The sequence below is a fragment of the Orbicella faveolata genome, unplaced genomic scaffold (assembly GCF_042242905.1).
Source record: "Orbicella faveolata isolate gen_17 unplaced genomic scaffold, um_ofav_v1 contig_25, whole genome shotgun sequence".
Lineage (NCBI taxonomy): Eukaryota > Metazoa > Cnidaria > Anthozoa > Scleractinia > Merulinidae > Orbicella > Orbicella faveolata.
The window spans coordinates 2322572-2344669 of record NW_028301553.1 but is presented as its reverse complement, the minus strand read 5'-3'; the positions used below and the strand labels follow the sequence as shown (position 1 = coordinate 2344669).

At 41.1% G+C, this 22098-nt stretch overlaps 2 protein-coding genes across 4 annotated transcripts; both read left to right on the top strand.

The window, feature by feature from the left end:
* The first annotated feature begins 4085 nt into the window (after positions 1–4085).
* Positions 4086–12489, top strand: LOC149108552 (uncharacterized). 2 transcript variants are annotated; one of them, XM_089293201.1, is made up of 5 exons: positions 4088–4703; positions 6342–6669; positions 8337–8452; positions 9874–9918; positions 11258–12489. In XM_089293201.1, exons 1-5 carry the CDS (start codon positions 4217–4219, stop codon positions 11470–11472), a joined length of 1191 nt encoding a protein of 396 aa, XP_089149327.1. In that variant the 5' UTR covers positions 4088–4216; the 3' UTR covers positions 11473–12489. The 2 variants fall into 2 exon arrangements, with proteins under 2 accessions (XP_089149328.1, XP_089149327.1); XM_089293202.1 differs by lacking the exon at positions 9874–9918 and having other exon boundaries at positions 4086–4703.
* Positions 12490–13367: 878 nt separating this feature from the next.
* LOC110040669 (uncharacterized) lies at positions 13368–22068 on the top strand. Of its 2 annotated transcripts, XM_089293207.1 has the most exons (5): positions 13368–13860; positions 15768–15877; positions 17517–17844; positions 19512–19627; positions 21046–22068. In XM_089293207.1, exons 1-5 carry the CDS (start codon positions 13484–13486, stop codon positions 21258–21260), a joined length of 1146 nt encoding a protein of 381 aa, XP_089149333.1. In that variant the 5' UTR covers positions 13368–13483; the 3' UTR covers positions 21261–22068. The 2 variants fall into 2 exon arrangements, with proteins under 2 accessions (XP_089149333.1, XP_089149332.1); XM_089293206.1 differs by lacking the exon at positions 13368–13860 and having other exon boundaries at positions 15249–15877.
* The last annotated feature ends 30 nt before the right edge of the window (positions 22069–22098 follow it).

Genomic DNA, 22098 nt, shown 5'->3' with positions numbered 1-22098 from the left:
CAGGTCCAAAGCCGATTTGACGTGTTTCTAGTCGATCTCTCACCATTCGTCGCACATAAAGCATATGTTCGCTTTTGTTTACACAAGGTTAACGTCCGATGTACATCGCCTACTGTCAACCTAATATTGGTCGAATACTATGAATCCGTGACCATCTTTCTGCGCATATGAACATCACTGCATCAAAGTCTAAAACGGCTGAGACATTTGTAGATAGTTGCTCGCTTTGCGCTGCGCCAAAATATTGCGTTTGATCGATTGCTGACCATTGCTGATAAGCGTGTCGGCGCAGCCCAATCTTACAGCCGTTATTGTTCGTCACGCAGTGCTGTCACGGCATATGCTGCACATTTTGATCTATTTTGTATAGAGTACTCTCAGCATAAGTGAAACAATTTAATCATTGTTCTTCTGTTTTTTCATATATATAATAATATATGTGTATATTTATATAATCATATTCTATAGTGTACGTGGCCTCGGTCCATATCACGTTTGTTGTACGTTCTGATGTTTCAGACAACAGCTGATAAAGCTAGTACCTGTACTCACTAGAATTTTAAGAAAATCGTCATAAAAAAGTTATAGATTAATAAAGCAAGAACTAGCTGAAATAAAAATAGGAAATCACAACGAGTCTAATTCGTGAGAAAAACAGATTAAATTTAATTAGTAATTACGTGAGTAAATAGCCCTGGCCATGCCATTTTGTTTGGCGTATCAGTTGTTTGCTTCGTGGCGAGGCATTGGTATGTAACAGAAAATAGAGGACTGTTGTCAAAACAGTCCAAAATTATCGTCAGTAAAATATTGTAAATAAAACACCTATTGACCGGTTACCTCCGCGGCCATCATTTGGTCATTCCGATAAGGGTTTCATTATTGTCTTTACCCCTATTAAGCGGCCACCCAAAATTTAAGAACTTTGTTTTGGAAAGGGCGATGGCAGATAAGAGTCTGAAATTGAAGGTGCATGACGAGTGATAATTCAAACACACGTCTATCATGATTGTATTGAATTGACTCCATGTTCACCAAGAAATTTATAGCCCGATAGTGAAAAATTAAATATTCAAGGTACACCAACCTCTATTTAAGCGGCTAGCCCCATTAAGCGGTCGCCACCCATTTCCCCGGGGGTAGCCCACTGTATTACATGTAAACCAAAAATAATTGCATAGCGCGAAAAGACCTAGGTATGAGTTTAGCGTTACAGTATTACGCAGGGGCATGTAGGTACCGGTGGTCGAGTAAAAGATAACAACAGGGGCAATGGTAAATTATTCATTCTTTTCATTTCTTAATTTAATCTCTTCCTACTCAGCACGATTGCGTGCTCCCAGTGATTGCAAGCCTTACGGAGCCTTACTATCAGGATAGAAATTGTCCCACTCCTACCCCCTAAAATGGGATGACAGAATTGCGTGACGAACAAGGAATCGCTGCAAGCAAGGATTCAAACCATGATGATCAAACGTAATATTTTGGTGTAGTGCAAAGCAAGCAACTATCTACAAATGACTTAGCCGTTTTTGACTTAGATGCAGTGGTGATCATATGTGTCGAGCGAGGGTCACAGATTCATGGTATTCGACCGTTAAATAAGTTGACAGTTGGCGATGTACATCGGACGTTATGTAAACAAAAGCAAACTTCTCCTTTATGTGCGACGAATGGTGATAGAAACACGTCAAATCGGCTTTGGACCTGCCTTTTACAGCAAATGAGGTTAGAACATTTCGAAATTATCAGCTCTGTGTCTATTTCAACTTAACATAGGTCAAGTCATGTGGCGCATGCTAAAATATACGTCTAACCCGTAAATTGAAATTTGACGACGGATGGTCAAATATTTGCATTTTTGACGTACTTTGAAAAGCTCTCGCGTCGCTCACAATCATTTGCCCAAAGAAATTTTTACAGGAATCTGTAGACCATCCTTCTGCAATTCAACCACCAGAAGCTTGGTCCATTTGAAGGTTTCGCACATGGTGAAAATTAATTATATTTACGAAGTACTTTTAAGTGAATGAAATACATGTCTTCGAAATTTAATTATTGTGCACCCAAAAAGACAACGCAACATTCCCTAAAATCAACCCAGTACACATTTAAACATTGCACAAACATATTTGAGTGTTTTGAAGACGGAAGAATGATGTGGTTTTGCATCCGAGGCTCTCAAACTTGTTTAATAAAATGGTGCGTCAAATGACGATTTTAACGGTATTTGGTAATTTGCATATTTCTTTGAAATAAAAGGATATTTTGCCAAAAAAACTATCCAGTAGTTTTTGTCATGCCCTAGCCTATCTACCATAAAAATATGAGCGAAATCGAAGTTTCGACCCTTGCCGCGAAATTAAGAATTTGTCTGATTTTTACGGGCAGGCACTCTTAATAGTTCTCCATAAATACAAATAAACATGATAATTGTGAAAATACACTCGTGAATTGTTCGGAATATAAATAGTTTTATATGAATAAAATATAAATAAAATATAAATATAATAATACTATAAATAAGTACAACACAAATAACAATATAAATATAAATAAAATTGTGAAGTCTTGCTTTTTGTAACAAGCGATGACTATACATATTTCAGGCTTCCAACTTATTTTTGTCCCAAAATCTTTGAACTGTGTTTGATCAGTACACAAACACCAGGTTGCACTTTTGGCAAGCTCTTCTATTTTGCTCTGGCGGTCCTTCTGCAAACCCCGAAAGAGTTTGTTCGCAGCCAAACTAAATAATAACGTTCATTCGTGAAAACTGGGATTTCCTTTTAATGGGGAGGGGGAGGGGGCTCGTTGCATACAAACCCAAGTTATACAACTTGGTAGGCAGAGTTTTTAACGGGAGAACTTGTAACTGGGGATATTTATATCAATGGGGGAAAAGTTGAAAATTAAGGAAGAGGTATCAAGGAAGAGCTTAAAGAGTCTGACAAACAATAAAAATTGTAAGAAAGATTGTCGTTTTACAATTTTGATCTGCTCCTTCTTTGCAGACTTGTGTATCTTGATTGCAGGGATGGCGAGGGCCCTTATCCAGGGGAGCTGAAGTTCTTTTGTTTGCACGAGTCTTTGACAGACAGATTGGCTTAAAACCAGACGAGTGGATAGGGAGGACGAACAGGGGGTGGAGTGGGGGAAGAGGGTCAGTTTCACGCATAAGTAATAGGTCTTTTCACGCCTCACGAGAAATTCGAAAAACAGCTTCACATTCACAGAAAAAAGCAGGCAATCACGTTTCACGTAAAAATGCAAAGGCCAAATCATGTTTCACATAAAAATACAAATTCTATTCACGTTTCGCAAAACATACAATTACAAATACATCTAGTTTTACATCTAGTTTGGTGTAGTTTACGAGCTTTACTGAGCCTTTCAATAACATGCGGACTCTAAAATTCAAAGTTCAATCGACAAATACGTATTTCGCAACCGTCAATCAAATGTTCGGCGGCTCCTCCTAGCTTCCAACTACTGCCGAACACTGTTTCTTTGTCTGAACTGTGCTGCAGTAGTCGGAAGCTGGGAGGAACCGCCGAACATTTGATTGACGGTAGCGAAAAATGCATTGTCGGTTGAGCTTTGAATTTTAAGAGTCCGCATGTTGTTGAAAGGCGCAGAAATGACGCTAAATGAAATCTCCAAAAAAGTGAAAAATTATTCCCGCAAAAGTCGTTGATTCACAAATCACGCGTAAGTAAATGCATATTTCACGGATCACGAAAAAGTCGAAAACCAGTTCCCCGAGGACAGAAAAATATAGATTCACGAAGCACAGAAAAAATAAATCCTCATTCACGCTTCACGGAAAAGCAAAAACGCCTATTCACGCGTCACGAAAAAAAGTATAGGGGACCCTCGGGGAATAAAAATCAATTATAATCAACGGAAAGAGGCTTGTTTCACAAGGACTTGTTCACTGTGGAGTAGGGTGTACATCGTGACTTGACAGATAAACATTTACCATGTTCATGTTCCGTTAAGTCAGTGTAAAGCCCGGGGTCACCACAAGATAAACAAAGATATAAAATTTAATTCATGCTAATTCACCTTATTTATAGTCGAGAACAGTTCAACTGGAAACGGATAGTGACAGGCGACTGCGTGATCACATGACGGACTGGCTTGTAAAGCTGAAGTTTTGCCAAGTTGGATAGAGTTGTGATTCCATTGCACGCCAGACACACTCCAGTTCATCATGTACCTGACAGTTTTATCATCTGCGATTCTGCTGTGTAGTTTCGACGCTGCCTTCAGCTCAGCTCAACCAAGGCATCCGCGAGCCAGTGGCCAGTGTCGCAGCTTTGTTGATGGCCCGCTTGGTTTCTGCTCGGCGATAGGTGGATACAATACTACATTCCAGTATCCGGACATCGTGACTGATTCAGTGCTAGAAAAAGTAACCAACAGGCTCCGTAGATATTTTTCTACTTTGAACAACTGTTCAAAGGTTGGATTAGTTGAATCGTTGTATTGCTCATTTGCTATTCCTTACTGCTCTGGAGGACAACGTGTATATCCTTGCAAACGAGTTTGCAGCGAGTTTTTGAAGCAATGCGAGGAAACGCTCCCTCCAACGTTCTTGGACTATATTATCGCGAATTGTCACGTTCTCCCAAATGAACTAGCGAGCAGTGGCAAGTGCTTTGAGCCACCTAACTTCTACACCAACGAGAGCATCAAAGGTGAGAACAAAATATTACTTTGATTATTTGAGAAACCGTTAAGTATAAGTTAATTAAATTTTCGTTGGTAAATACAAAAATGTATTTCTTTTATAAGCGCTGTAACCGGATAACGAATTTGATGCATATTTCCGGTATTTCTGAGTTTGTCGATAGGATAAACATATGAAATTTTGTTGGCAAATATTCAAAATTTGTATATTAGTCGCCCTGGGTTCTTAAACGGTCAAATTTTCTCAAATTAAAACTGAAAGTTCAAAACCGTTAGCCATTTAAAATGCTTTTGTGTTTCTTGCGAAAAATATCAGGTTTATTACAATAAATCTTGGTCAGTATTTTGTTTTAGCTTACCTGACGGAATGCGATGAGCTTGAGTGCACAAGCTGAGTCATGTTATCTTTTGTTTCTAAAATTCAATTCGATCTGATGAATTGTTTCGCTCTATCGATTATATGACAGGTAGTCAATACGCACAAATAATATCGCAAAACGCAGCCTAAAATCACCACGACGTTATTCATGGAGCAGGGCCAACGGCTTTGACATGCTTGTGAAAACAAAAGTAAACTGTTCCAGGGAGTAGAAGTGAGGTAGAATGACGAGTGATATGCACTCTTGTCCAAACGCTATGTGTTTGCGACCGCACATGATGGTGGAGAGATACGCCAACAGAAATATAACTACTACAACTAATACTACTACTACGAGTAGTAGGACGAGGACGAGGACGAGGGCGACTGCTACCGCAATCAGGAAACTAACTCTTAAACTGAATTTAAGGCACAAAGGCAGTTTTAAAACCGCTGTATCCGTAGAAAGTCCAGCATCCTGTAACATTTGAAACACTGAGTAAAATTATGTAACAACACGAACTTCAAGCGCCTGTGTATAATAATATAGTTAGGAAACATTAACAGAATGAGCGGAGGCGGTAGAAAGCATTTGTTCTTGCAAGACCACTGCGTTTGCGTCTTTGAAAGACGGCATAGTTGCAAATGTCTGTTACCAGCTCTTACCCTTTAGGAATGACTGACTTTGAAACGCTTAGATGTCAGTAAAGTTATAGACCCTTTGACTTCTGTTGGGAAACGTGCTTGCGTATAATTTGAAATAACTTCAAGACGGTTGGCTTATGTTACCGACAATGAAATAAAGAATTATCTAGGGAAATTGTGCGCGCAAATTTGGTTTTGAACATCCTGTGACGTAGAGGAATATGTGACTTTTGGGTGTAATTTACGGAGTTGTTAACCGGATTAGCCCAAGTGAAATCATGCAATAGAAAATACAATAGGATCTTAGAAAACCACAAATAAGTATTAAGAATATAATGGCTTTATGTAGTTTAGCCGTGTATTTCCGTTGTAATAACCAATAAATAGAATCGCTATCCTGTAACTGGCAGAATGAATAGAGATCGATTGAATGTAGAACGTGTGGATCGTAAATAAACGTAAGAAAACAGAACGATACAGTCCGATTGATTGCTGAACCAGCGGAACGCAGAGATTCCCTTAACGCTGTGGAGAATTCTGCAACAACTTCTCCATCATCACATCTCTGACCCCCGAGGTCATGGTCGCATCTGGTCAGTGAGTTCTGAACTGACTCAGTCTGTATTGTTGTTCTTTTCTATAGGTCCACTGGAACGAGGCTGTCAAGAACTGGTAATCCCCGCATGTAAGAACCTTGGTATATCGAACCACACCCTCATAACAGTTGAAAACCAGAAACATTGGTATCTCCACGCCTACGATAAGCATTACAATGAGAAGAACCCGCAGACAGACTTCCCTCCAGTTTTTCTAAAAACGTTAGAGAAGTATCCTAAGTGCAAGGAGAACCTTAAGAAGCTGTATTGTGGGGAGTATTTTCCACCGTGCTTTCCCGACGAGGGTGAAGGACATTACTCCATTTGTAGGTCGATTTGCGATGACATTGTCAGGGACTGTCCGGAGTTTTTCAGGTAATTTAATAGGATTTTAAGAAAACCACGACGGCAACGGCAACGGGAATAACGTTAAACAAAAGGTTTGATAAGCAGAACAATGGCTGCGAACGTGCGTTATAACTCTTGGTACCTAGTTTCTTTGCCGTCCACTGCAAAACAACAACGTAAAATGACCAAATTCTGCGTTGTCTGGAGAACTTGAACCACGACGGCTATTTATTTTATTTTTATTTCAAATGTTTCGCCCTGCCCCAGATTCAGTTTTGCGGTAGTTTTAATACTGAGAACAAAGTAAATGACTTAAGAGTATCGCGAGATACCTAGGTAAAATATAAGATCATTTTTTATTCGACGTTGTCCTTGGCGTCGCGTCTTGGTTTCTTAAACTCCCTAATCCCCCAAGAATACGCGGAAATACTAGGCAAACAAAATAATTGCTGTCTGCATCGGAGGTGCTCCTTTTCCCCGCGGCAAAATGCCATTTGTGGGCTGCGCCAACTGGATATCGGCCTACAGGAAGCCATCATATATGTGCAACAACTTTGCACCCGGCCTTGCGCACTAGGTCGATTTTCAACACTCATGCCGCCAGACGTCGCAACAGCGTGGCCAGACGCGCGCAACATGTTGCGCCCAACAATGTTGCGATATGTTGTGCTGAAATGTTGTGATCGTTTGGCCGGAGTTTGCAAATGCTGGGCCAACAATGTTGCGATATTTTGTGTTGATATGTTGCAATCGTTTGGCCGGGGCTTAAAGTCGTTTTCCTTTGTTCCTTAAGCCCCGGCCAAACGATCGCAATATGTCAACGCAACATATTGCAACATTGTTGGGCGCAACATGTCGCGTACGTTTGGCCATCGTGTTGCGATGTGTTGCGAAATTTTGGGTGTTGTTGGCTCAAGTTTGAAAATGGTCAAATTTGAGTCAACAACACCCAACATGTCGCAACACATCGCAACACGGTGGCCAAACGTACGCAACATGTTGCGCTCAACAATGTTGCAATATGTTGCGTTGGCATGTTGCGATCGTTTGGCCGGGGCTTCAAATTTGAAAAGGGGCAATTTTTCATGCAACATTTGTGGATGTTGTATGATCTATGTTGTAGTCGTTTGGCCAGGTTCGTGCAACAATGTTGCGCACTAGTTCGATTTTCAACACCCAACATGTCGCGACACGTCGCAACAGGGTGGCCAAACGCGCTCAACACGTTGCGTCCAACAATGTTCCGATATGTTGCGTTTAAATGTTGCGATCGTTTGGCCGGAGCTTGCAAATGTTGGAAGAACAATGTTGCGATATGTTGCGTTGACATATTAATTCCGAACGTATGACCGGGGCTTAAGCGTCAAAGCTATCACGAAATTGAACCTCGGACAGGGCGAAACATTTGAAATAAAAATAAAAAAAATTAGCCGACGTGGTTCACGTTCTCCGGACAACGCAGAATTTGGTCATTTCACGTTGTTGTTTTGCCGAGGACGGCAGAGAAAATAATGTACCAAGAGTTATAACGCACATGCACGGCCACTGTGCCGCTCATTAAACCTTTTGTTTAGCGACGTTTCCGTTGCCGTTGCCGTCGTGGTTTTCTTAAACTCACTAATAATAACTCATTGTAGACTGCAAACCACACACCGCAAGCTAAATCATAACAGGTCTATTATTGACATTTGCAGGGATGATTTTGTGAATGCTGAATACTGTGCGTTACTTGGAAATGGAAAGACTAGTCATGGATATTGCAAGCGTGCTGAGTGGCCCCGACCCTTCTTCTATGCTCATTACTTGCAAGGTAATTAGTTTAAGCAAAGTTGTCTAAATACATCCAGGAAGAAAGTCACTCTAAAGCGAGTTAATACATCATGTGTCAAATAAGTAAACAAGTAAGCTTGTCAAGAAGTAAGTGCGTAGGCAAGCAAGGAAGTAAAAAACTGCATATGCAAAGCCTTATACACGGTGCACGCATGTTTCGGTGCGGTTGTACAGTTACAACGCACCATGGAATAAAAAAAAGGATCCCTGATGAATCTATGGAAGGTGTGCAGGCCTTCGCTTTACTGGTGTGGGGTAAACATTTTTCGCTTCCCTTATTTGAGAAAGGAAGGGTATGCTTTTACGCCAACCGCCTCCCATCTCCATCTTATAACCTTATTATATGTTCATCACAATCATTACTGTTTTAGTTTTAGTTTAAAAAAGCTTTTGCAACACGCGTGTATTTATTGTCATGCAAATAAAGCTAGTTGTTGTTGTTGTTGTTCTGCTTGCACCTTTAAAAATTACAGTATTTTTCAAGAGGAAGCTACATCAACATTAGTTGGTTTTAATGCATGTTCTCTCTCCTGGTCGAATGGAAATGCTGGGGGTCTTTTTTGGAAGAAAACGGGCGAAATCGGAGTACCCGGAGAAAAACCACGGAACAAGGCGAGAACAATCAACACACTCAACCCACTTACGACCCCGGACCACATTGGTGGGACGCGATCGCTCTCTTCACTGCGCTAACCCTACGCCTCATGGAGCAGTGAACTTCTGCACCGATCACATTTGCTATTGCTGTATCCATTAGCTAGAAGTTTCTCCCATTTTAATTCGATTACCTCTGGTTCGGCTCCTGGTTCAGTTTCTGGTTCCGTTCCTTTTGTTACAACATCCATCAACTGCATGATTTTTCAAGAAAAAAAGCCTGCGGATCTCATTGCAGAGGTGTCAATAGCAGCGTTCGTAAGCTGCCATTGTTTTATTATCTTAGCAGCTGTTATTGTCTCAGGGCTATAGGGGCATTGTTTCTGTTTTTTGTTCTATTGTCCCCTTGAAGGGTATCAGACAGTTTATGTGAGACCTTACGAGAGCCCTTCATTGGCAACTTCCAGGATTTGCAACATCTAACAATCAAACGGTTTCCCTCCAAAAGTCTGTGTTACGTTGCTCTTGATTGTTGAATCAACGACTGCAATCAGTTGCACTTGCATTTACCTATATCTTTGTTGCTATAAGACAATGCACTTAAGGACTGGCCCCTCAGGAAACCAGAAAATACTGTTCTTCCCGAATTTCGAGGTTGGAGAATTTTCGTGATTCTCGAGAAACAAAATTGGCTGTTTCCCTCTAAACTGGTCATAAAGTATTTAACATTTGACTGCAAGTGCTACCAGACCAACCACAACAATTACAATTCAGTTAGAGTGACTAAATCCAATTATTTCATTTCAGACAAAGAAAGGCCCACTACTGAGGTGCCGTCAAAAGAAAGGAAAGGTATGCTTTTACGCCAACCGCCTCCCATCTCCATCTTATAACCTTATATTATGTTCATCACAATCATTACTGTTTTAGTTTTAGTTTAAAAAAGCTTTTACAACACGCGTGTATTTATTGTCATGCAAATAAAGCTAGTTGTTGTTGTTGTTGTTCTGCTTACACCTTTAAAAATTACAGTATCTTTTAAGAGGAAGCTACATCAACATTAGTTGGTTTTAATGCATGTTCTCTCTCCTGGTCGAATGGAAATGCTGGGGGTCTTTTTTGGAAGAAAACGGGCGAAATCGGAGTACCCGGAGAAAAACCACGGAACAAGGCGAGAACAATCAACACACTCAACCCACTTACGACCCCGGACCACATTGGTGGGACGCGATCGCTCTCTTCACTGCGCTAACCCTACGCCTCATGGAGCAGTGAACTTCTGGACCGATCACATTTGCTATTGCTGTATCCATTAGCTAGAAGTTTCTCCCATTTTAATTCGATTACCTCTGGTTCGGCTCCTGGTTCAGTTTCTGGTTCCGTTCCTTTTGTTACAACATCCATCAACTGCATGATTTTTCAAGAAAAAAGCCTGCGGATCTCATTGCAGAGGTGTCAATAGCAGCATTCGTAAGCTGCCATTGTTTTATTATCTTAGCAGCTGTTATTGTCTCAGGGCTATAGGGGTATTGTTTCTGTTGTTTGTTCTATTGTCCCCTTGAAGGGTATCAGACAGTTTATGTGAGACCTTACGAGAGCCCTTCATTGGCAACTTCCAGGATTTGCAACATCTAACAATGAAAACGGTTTCCCTCCAAAAGTCTGTGTTACGTTGCTCTTGATTGTTGAATCGACGACTGCAGTCAGTTGCACTTGCATTTACTTATATCTTTGTTGCTATAAGACAATGCACTTAAGGACTGGCCCCTCAGGAAACCAGAAAATACTGTTCTTCCCGAATTTCGAGGTTGAAGAATTTTCGTGATTCTCGAGAACGAAAATTGGCTGTTTCCCTCTAAACTGGTCATAAGGTATTTAACATTTGACTTGAAGTGCCATGATGCTAACGACATCAATGAATGAATGAATGAATGAATGAATGACTTTATTTAAGTGTCAATGGTATTTAGCTTAAAGAAAAACTAATTGGGGACACTATCTAAATATTAAAATATACCTTAGCTACCTAAAGTTAAAATTATTTACAATTTAATTCGAAACAAAAACCCTTAATAGATGAATAAAATCAGGACCTTAGCTATATATAAAGTTAAAATTGTTTTCAATTCAATTGGAAACAAAAACCCTTACAATGTAGTTAGAGTGACTAACTCCAATTATTTCATTTCAGACAAAGACAGGCCCACTATTGAGGTGCCGTCAAAACCCACTGAAGCTGTTAAAGTGCGGGTCATTGTGGTGTCAGTGGGGATGGCTCTCATCACTGTGGGCTTCGTAGTGCTGGTCGCAATCTGTTTGAAGCGGCGACTGAATTATGTTCTACGGTTTGCTTACAGAAAACTAGAAGAGGACATGTCGCTTCTGGAAACAGCAGCAGACCTTTAAAGACCCACCACGCCATGGGTGAAGATTGTCAAAACGAAAAAAAAAAAAAATAGATTAGAAATTATCATTAGAAGATGCTCATGTAAGGGAGAGTAGCTCTCTAAGATCATTCTTTCTTGTAGAGTAACAGTAGAACTCTAATAACGCGGACCTCTCACAATTGCCGTCATCAGTTTGACAAATAGATTCCATGTTGCCGTGCATCTGTTGAGTAATTGATCACAGATGACGTCAACATGTGGTAAGAACAGAAAAGTGGCACACGAGGCGATAGCCGAGTGGGTCGCTAATGTTGTTACCACATTTTCACGTCTATTACTGAACAAGACGTACGGCAACATGGAATATACTTGTTTTATATAATAAACAAACAACAACAGCAATACACAAAGCAATAACAATAATACTAATGGCGACAAATATGCATCTGCCGTCTAATTGATCATAAGTAAGAACTAAAGCCCCGACCAAACGATCGCAACATTTCAACGAAACATATCGTAACATTGTTGGGAGCAACATACTACACGTTGCGCGCGTCTGGCCACTCTGTTGCGACGTATTGTGACAATTGGGTGTTGCTGGCTCAAATATGACCATTTTCAAACTTGAGATAACAACACACAGCATGTCGCAACACGCGCAACAGGTGGCCAAACGTGCGCAGCATGTTGCGCCCAACAATGTTGCGTTGAAATGTTACGATCGTTTGGTCGTGTCTTGAGCAAAATTCGAGAATAATTCGACATATTATACAAGGATTATTTTCTTAGTAGAACTGTCTTTCTCCATAAGGACGCTAAACGTGTAGTTTCAGTGTAATGCTATACAGTAGACCATCCTAAGAGGAACTCTTATTAGAATGTGCATTAAGGAAGTATTTTGGACAAATCTTTACCGACAGCAATCAGTAACAACAGGATAAAACTATTGCCAGCAGTGATTTTTCTGATTTGTTTTGACTTTCTTTATAGATAAGAAAAAAACCGTTTGGAAGTAAACTGACATCAAAGATGAGCTCTTGATCTGATGAGCAATAAATTAGGGACCTTACGCAAAACACGACGGCAACGGCAACGAGAACGTCACCAAACAAAAGGTTTAATGAGCAGAACAATGGCTGTGTACGTGCAATATAATTCTTGGTACATTTCTTTGCCGTCCTCTGCAAATCAACAACTTGAAATGACCAGTTTCAAATTTGAAAGGACCCACTACGACTAATTTTTCGTATTTCTATTTGGAACTGAACGCATTCGTAGCATATCCAGCAGGGCCAAGTTTTAATACCGACAAACACATTGAATAGATCTACGTAAATGCGAAATTCCAAAGTAAAATATAAACATACTTTTTGATAGGCGTCGTCCTAGCCTTCGCCGTCGTATATGTGCAAGGTCCCTAATATTGTAAGAAAGACTCCCTGAATCAGAGTTTTGATCTGTACCAAACTTGAAGACATATCATATCCTGTGAACCAGAAGGTAACTGCATGGATGGTGAGGGTTTATATCCGGGTCAGCTCTAATTTCCAGTTTTCTTTTGCTAGCACGGGTCGTCAGTGGACAAATTGGCTTTAGGCAGAAGAAAGAGAGAGAAACAGGGTGAAGGGGAGGGGGTGTCATAATCAGGATTCAACAACAGCAACAACAATCAAACCAACAAAAAAATTTATATTTCACCCGGACCTTTTGTTTCACCTATTTCCACGGTATAGCATGCAAAAGGGGCTTCTTACGCAAGGACTATTTTTTACTGTCGTACAGTGGGGGCTGGGTGTATAACGTGACGTGACAGATGGTCAGAGTCAGTGCGTCAGTGTATTAAAAGCCCGAGGTCATCACAACATAAACAAAGGAAATTTAATTCATGCTAATTTGCACTGTTTATATCTGAGAAGAGTTCAACTGAAAACAGATAGTGACAAGCGACTGACTTGATCACACAACTGGTTTGCAAACGGGCGAAAAAGTTGTGATTCCATTGCACGCCAGACACACTCAAGTACATCATGTACCTGATAGTTTTATCATCTGCGATTCTGCTGTGTAGTTTTGACGCTGCCTTCAGCTCAGCTCAACTGCGGCATCCGCGAGCCAGTGACCTGTGTCATAGTCTTGTCGACGGGCCGTTTCGTTTCTGCTCGACAAAAGGAGGATACAACACTACATTTAAGTACCCGGATTTCTTGACTGATTCAATGCTTGAACAAGCAGCTAAGACTGTTAGTGAAGCGTTCGCCTACTTGAAAAACTGCTCACAGACTGGACTAGTTGAAACACTAATTTGCCATTACGTCATTCCTCAGTGTTCCGGGGGAAAACGAGTCTATCCTTGCAAACGAGTTTGCGGCGAATTTTTGAAGCGATGCGAAGACAAACTCCCTGAAAGCTCTTCTATTTTGCTCTGGCGGTCCTTCTGCAAACCCGAAAGAGTTTGGTCGCAGCCAAACTAAATAATAACGTTCATTCGTGAAAACTGGGATTTCCTTTTAATGGGGAGGGGGAGGGGGCTCGTTGCATACAAACCCAAGTTATACAACTTGGTAGGCAGAGTTTTTAACGGGAGAACTTGTAACTGGGGATATTTATATCAATGGGGGAAAAGTTGAAAATTAAGGAAGAGGTATCAAGGAAGAGCTTAAAGAGTCTGACAAGCAATAAAAATTGTAAGAAAGATTGTCGTTTTACAATTTTGATCTGCTCCTTCTTTGCAGACTTGTGTATCTTGATTGCAGGGATGGCGAGGGCCCTTATCCAGGGTAGCTGAAGTTCTTTTGTTTGCACGAGTCTTTGACAGACAGATTGGCTTAAAACCAGACGAGCGGAGAGGGAGGACGAACAGGGGGTGGAGTGGGGGAAGAGGGTCAGTTTCACGCATAAGTAATAGGTCTTTTCACGCCTCACGAGAAATTCGAAAAACAACTTCACATTCACAGAAAAAAGCAGGCAATCACGTTTCACGTAAAAATGCAAAGGCCAAATCATGTTTCACATAAAAATACAAATTCTATTCACGTTTCGCAAAACATACAATTACAAATACATCTAGTTTTACATCTAGTTTGGTGTAGTTTACGAGCTTTACTGCGCCTTTCAATAACATGCGGACTCTAAAATTCAAAGTTCAATCGACAAATACGTATTTCGCAACCGTCAATCAAATGTTCGGCGGCTCCTCCTAGCTTCCAACTACTGCCGAACACTGTTTCTTTGTCTGAACTGTGCTGCAGTAGTCGGAAGCTGGGAGGAGCCGCCGAACATTTGATTGACGGTAGCGAAAAATGCATTGTCGGTTGAGCTTTGAATTTTAAGAGTCCGCATGTTATTGAAAGGCGCAGAAATGACGCTAAATGAAATCTCCAAAAAAGTGAAAAATTATTCCCGCAAAAGTCGTTGATTCACAAATCACGCGTAAGTAAATGCATATTTCACGGATCACGAAAAAGTCGAAAACCAGTTCCCCGAGGACAGAAAAATATAGATTCACGAAGCACAGAAAAAATAAATCCTCATTCACGCTTCACGGAAAAGCAAAAACGCCTATTCACGCGTCACGAAAAAAAGTATAGGGGACCCGCGGGGAATAAAAATCAATTATAATCAACGGAAAGAGGCTTGTTTCACAAGGACTTGTTCACTGTGGAGTAGGGTGTACATCGTGACTTGACAGATGAACATTTACCATGTTCATGTTCCGTTATGTCAGTGTAAAGCCCGGGGTCACCACAAGATAATCAAAGATATAAAATTTAATTCATGCTAATTCACCTTATTTATAGTCGAGAACAGTTCAACTGGAAACGGATAGTGACATGCGACTGCGTGATCACATGACGGACTGGCTTGTAAAGCTGAAGTTTTGCCAAGTTGGATAGAGTTGTGATTCCATTGCACGCCAGACACACTCCAGTTCATCATGTACCTGACAGTTTTATCATCTGCGATTCTGCTGTGTAGTTTCGACGCTGCCTTCAGCTCAGCTCAACCAAGGCATCCGCGAGCCAGTGGCCAGTGTCGCAGCTTTGTTGATGGCCCGCTTGGTTTCTGCTCGGCGATAGGTGGATACAATACTACATTCCAGTATCCGGACATCGTGACTGATTCAGTGCTAGAAAAAGTAGCCAACAGGCTCCGTAGATATTTTTCTACTTTGAACAACTGTTCAAAGGTTGGATTAGTTGAATCGTTGTATTGCTCATTTGCTATTCCTTACTGCTCTGGAGGACAACGTGTATATCCTTGCAAACGAGTTTGCAGCGAGTTTTTGAAGCAATGCGAGGAAACGCTCCCTCCAACGTTCTTGGACTATATTATCGCGAATTGTCACGTTCTCCCAAATGAACTAGCGAGCAGTGGCAAGTGCTTTGAGCCACCTAACTTCTACACCAACGAGAGCATCAAAGGTGAGAACAAAATATTACCTTGATTATTTGAGAAACCGTTAAGTATAAGTTAATTAAATTTTCGTTGGTAAATACAAAAATGTATTTCTTTTATAAGCGCTGTAACCGGATAACGAATTTGATGCATATTTCCGGTATTTCTGAGTTTGTCGATAGGATAAACATATGAAATTTTGTTGGCAAATATTCAAAATTTGTATATTAGTCGCCCTGGGTTCTTAAACGGTCAAATTTTCTCAAATTAAAACTGAAAGTTCAAAAACGTTAGCCATTTAAAATGCTTTTGTGTTTCTTGCGAAAAATATCAGGTTTATTACAATAAATCTTGGTCAGTATTTTGTTTTAGCTTACCTGACGGAATGCGATGAGCTTGAGTGCACACGCTGAGTCATGTTATCTTTTGTTTCTTTATTTCAATTCGATCTGATGAATTGTTTCGCTCTATCGATTATATGACAGGTAGTCAATACGCACAAATAATATCGCAAAACGCAGTCTCAAATCACCGCGACGTTATTCATGGAGCAGGGCCAACGGCTTTGACATGCTTGTGAAAACAAAAGTAAACTGTTCCAGGGAGTAGAAGTGAGGTAGAATGACGAGTGATATGCACTCTTGTTCAAACGCTATGTGTTTGCGACCCGCACATGATGGTGGAGAGATACGCCAACAGAAATATAACTACTACAACTAATACTACTACTACGAGTAGTAGGACGAGGACGAGGACGAGGGCGACTGCTACCGCAATCAGGAAACTAACTCTTAAACTGAATTTAAGGCGCAAAGGCAGTTTTAAAACCGCTGTATCCGTAGAAAGTCCAGCATCCTGTAACATTTGAAACACTGAGTAAAATTATGTAACAACACGAACTTCAAGCGCCTGTGTATAATAATATAGTTAGGAAACATTAACAGAATGAGCGGAGGCGGTAGAAAGCATTTGTTCTTGCAAGACCACTGCGTTTGCGTCTTTGAAAGACGGCATAGTTGCAAATGTCTGTTACCCGCTCGTACCCTTTAGGAATGACTGACTTTGAAACGCTTAGATGTCAGTAAAGTTATAGACCCTTTGACTTCTGTTGTGAAACGTGCTTGCGTATAATTTGAAATAACTTCAAGAAGGTTGGCTTATGTTACCGACAATGAAATAAAGAATTATCTAGGGAAATTGTGCGCGCAAATTTGGTTTTGAACATCCTGTGACGTAGAGGAATGTGTGACTTTTGGGTGTAATTTACGGAGTTGTTAATCGGACTAGCCCGAGTGAAATCATGCAATAGAAAATACAATAGGATCTTAGAAAACCACAAATAAGTATTAAGAATATAATGGCTTTATGTAGTTTAGCCGTGTATTTCCGTTGTAATAACCAATAAATAGAATCGCTATCCTGTAACTGACAGAATGAATAGGGATCGATTGAATGTAGAACGTGTGGATCGTAAATAAACGTAAGAAAACAGAACGATACAGTCCGATTGATTGCTGAACCAGCGGAACGCAGAGATTCCCTTAACGCTGTGGAGAATTCTGCAACAACTTCTCCATTATCACATCTCTGACCCCCGAGGTCATGGTCGCATCTGGTCAGTGAGTTCTGAACTGACTCAGTCTGTATTGTTGCTCTTTTCTATAGGTCCACTGGAACGAGGCTGTCAAGAACTGGTAATCCCCGCATGTAAGAACCTTGGTATATCGAACCACACCCTCATAACAGTTGAAAACCAGAAACATTGGTATCTCCACGCCTACGATAAGCATTACAAAGAGAAGAACCCGCAGACAGACTTCCCTCCAGTTTTTCTAAAAACGTTAGAGAAGTATCCTAAGTGCAAGGAGAACCTTAAGAAGCTGTATTGTGGGGAGTATTTTCCACCGTGCTTTCCCGACGAGGGTGAAGGACATTACTCCATTTGTAGGTCGATTTGCGATGACATTGTCAGGGACTGTCCGGAGTTTTTCAGGTAATTTAATAGGATTTTAAGAAAACCACGACGGCAACGGCAACGGGAATAACGTTAAACAAAAGGTTTAATAAGCAGAACAATGGCTGCGAACGTGCGTTATAACTCTTGGTACCTAGTTTCTTTGCCGTCCACTGCAAAACAACAACATAAAATGACCAAATTCTGCGTTGTCTGGAGAACTTGAACCACGACGGCTATTTATTTTATTTTTATTTCAAATGTTTCGCCCTGCCCCAGATTCAGTTTTGCGGTAGTTTTAATACTGAGAACAAAGTAAATGACTTAAGAGTATCGCGAGATACCTAGGTAAAATATAAGATCATTTTTTATTCGACGTTGTCCTTGGCGTCGCGTCTTGGTTTCTTAAACTCCCTAATCCCCCAAGAATACGCGGAAATACTAGGCAAACAAAATAATTGCTGTCTGCATCGGAGGTGCTCCTTTTCCCCGCGGCAAAATGCCATTTGTGGGCTGCGCCAACTGGATATCGGCCTACAGGAAGCCATCATATATGTGCAACAACTTTGCACCCGGCCTTGCGCACTAGGTCGATTTTCAACACTCATGCCGCCAGACGTCGCAACAGCGTGGCCAGACGCGCGCAACATGTTGCGCCCAACAATGTTGCGATATGTTGTGCTGAAATGTTGTGATCGTTTGGCCGGAGTTTGCAAATGCTGGGCCAACAATGTTGCGATATTTTGTGTTGATATGTTGCAATCGTTTGGCCGGGGCTTAAAGTCGTTTTCCTTTGTTCCTTAAGCCCCGGCCAAACGATCGCAATATGTCAACGCAACATATTGCAACATTGTTGGGCGCAACATGTCGCGTACGTTTGGCCACCGTGTTGCGATGTGTTGCGAAATTTTGGGTGTTGTTGGCTCAAGTTTGAAAATGGTCAAATTTGAGCCAACAACACCCAACATGTCGCAACACATCGCAACACGGTGGCCAAACGTACGCAACATGTTGCGCTCAACAATGTTGCAATATGTTGCGTTGGCATGTTGCGATCGTTTGGCCGGGGCTTCAAATTTGAAAAGGGGCAATTTTTCATGCAACATTTGTGGATGTTGTATGATCTATGTTGTAGTCGTTTGGCCAGGTTCGTGCAACAATGTTGCGCACTAGTTCGATTTTCAACACCCAACATGTCGCGACACGTCGCAACAGGGTGGCCAAACGCGCTCAACACGTTGCGTCCAACAATGTTCCGATATGTTGCGTTTAAATGTTGCGATCGTTTGGCCGGAGCTTGCAAATGTTGGAAGAACAATGTTGCGATATGTTGCGTTGACATATTAATTCCGAACGTATGACCGGGGCTTAAGCGTCAAAGCTATCACGAAATTGAACCTCGGACAGGGCGAAACATTTGAAATAAAAATAAAAAAAATTAGCCGACGTGGTTCACGTTCTCCGGACAACGCAGAATTTGGTCATTTCACGTTGTTGTTTTGCCGAGGACGGCAGAGAAAATAATGTACCAAGAGTTATAACGCACATGCACGGCCACTGTGCCGCTCATTAAACCTTTTGTTTAGCGACGTTTCCGTTGCCGTTGCCGTCGTGGTTTTCTTAAACTCACTAATAATAACTCATTGTAGACTGCAAACCACACACCGCAAGCTAAATCATAACAGGTCTATTATTGACATTTGCAGGGATGATTTTGTGAATGCTGAATACTGTGCGTTACTTGGAAATGGAAAGACTAGTCATGGATATTGCAAGCGTGCTGAGTGGCCCCGACCCTTCTTCTATGCTCATTACTTGCAAGGTAATTAGTTTAAGCAAAGTTGTCTAAATACATCCAGGAAGAAAGTCACTCTAAAGCGAGTTAATACATCATGTGTCAAATAAGTAAACAAGTAAGCTTGTCAAGAAGTAAGTGCGTAGGCAAGCAAGGAAGTAAAAAACTGCATATGCAAAGCCTTATACACGGTGCACGCATGTTTCGGTGCGGTTGTAAAGTTACAACGCACCATGGAATAAAAAAAAGGATCCCTGATGAATCTATGGAAGGTGTGCAGGCCTTCGCTTTACTGGTGTGGGGTAAACATTTTTCGCTTCCCTTATTTGAGAAAGGAAGGGTATGCTTTTACGCCAACCGCCTCCCATCTCCATCTTATAACCTTATTATATGTTCATCACAATCATTACTGTTTTAGTTTTAGTTTAAAAAAGCTTTTGCAACACGCGTGTATTTATTGTCATGCAAATAAAGCTAGTTGTTGTTGTTGTTGTTCTGCTTGCACCTTTAAAAATTACAGTATCTTTTAAGAGGAAGCTACATCAACATTAGTTGGTTTTAATGCATGTTCTCTCTCCTGGTCGAATGGAAATGCTGGGGGTCTTTTTTGGAAGAAAACGGGCGAAATCGGAGTACCCGGAGAAAAACCACGGAACAAGGCGAGAACAATCAACACACTCAACCCACTTACGACCCCGGACCACATTGGTGGGACGCGATCGCTCTCTTCACTGCGCTAACCCTACGCCTCATGGAGCAGTGAACTTCTGCACCGATCACATTTGCTATTGCTGTATCCATTAGCTAGAAGTTTCTCCCATTTTAATTCGATTACCTCTGGTTCGGCTCCTGGTTCAGTTTCTGGTTCCGTTCCTTTTGTTACAACATCCATCAACTGCATGATTTTTCAAGAAAAAGCCTGCGGATCTCATTGCAGAGGTGTTAATAGCAGCGTTCGTAAGCTGCCATTGTTTTATTATCTTAGCAGCTGTTATTGTCTCAGGGCTATAGGGGCATTGTTTCTGTTGTTTGTTCTATTGTTCCCTTGAAGGGTATCAGACAGTTTATGTGAGACCTTACGAAAACCCTTCATTGGCAACTTCCAGGATTTGCAACATCTAACAATCAAACGGTTTCCCTCCAAAAGTCTGTGTTACGTTACTCTTGATTGTTGAATCAACGACTGCAATCAGTTGCACTTGCATTTACCTATATCTTTGTTGCTATAAAACAATCCACTTAAGGACTGGCCCCTCAGGAAACCAGAAAATACTGTTTGCCCGAATTTCGAGGTTGGAGAATTTCCGTGATTCTCGAGAAACAAAATTGACTGTTTCCCTCTAAACTGGTCATAAAGTATTTAACATTTGACTGCAAGTGCTATCAGACCAATCACAACAATTACAATTCAGTTAGAGTGACTAAATCCAATTATTTCATTTCAGACAAAGAAAGGTCCACTACTGAGGTGCCGACAAAACCCACTGAAGCTGTGAAAGTGTGGGCCATTGTGGTGTCAGTGGTGGTGACTCTCATCATTCTGGGGATCATAGCACTGGTCGCAATCTGTTTGAAGCGGCGACTGAATCATGGTCTAGGGTTTGCTTACAGAAAACAAGAAGAGGACATGTCGCCTCTGGAAACAGCAGCAGACCTTTAAAGACCCACCACGTCATGGGTGAAGATTGTCAAAACGAAAAAAAAAAAAGTTTAGAAATTATCATTAGAAGATGCTCATGCAAGGGAGAGTAGCTCTCTAAGATCGTTCTTTCTTGTAGAGTAACAGTAGAACTCTAATTACGCGGACCTCTCGCAATTGCCGTCATTAGTTTCCATATTGCTGTGCGTCTGGTCAGTGATTGATCAGAGATGACGTCAAAATGTGGTAAGTTCAAAAAAGTGGCACACTAGGCAATAGCCGAGTGGGTCGCTGATGTTGTTACCACATTTTGACATCTGTTACTGAACAAGACGCACGGCAACACGGAATATACTTGTTTTATATAATAATCAAACAACAACAGCAAAACAATAATAATAATACGAATGACGACAAATATGCATCTGTCGTCCAATTGATCATAAGTAAGAAGTAAAGCCCCGACCAAACGATCGCAACATTTCAACGCAACATATCGCAACATTGTTGGGAACAACATACTACATGTGCATGTTGCGGGCGTTTGGCCACCCTGTTGAGACGAACAGGATTTTTTTAGCTGGTAGAACTGTCTTTATCCATAAGGACACTAAACGTGTAGTTTCAGTGTAATGCTATACAGTAGACCATCCTAAGAGGAACTCTTATTAGAATGTGCATTAAGGAAGTATTTTGGACAAATCTTTACCGACAGCAATCAGTAACAACAGGGTAAAACTATTGCCAGCAGTGATTTTTCTGATTTGTTTTGACTTTCTTTACAGATAAGAAAAAAACCGTTTTGGAAATAAACTGACATCAGAGATGAGCTCTTGATCTGATGAGCAATAAATTAGGG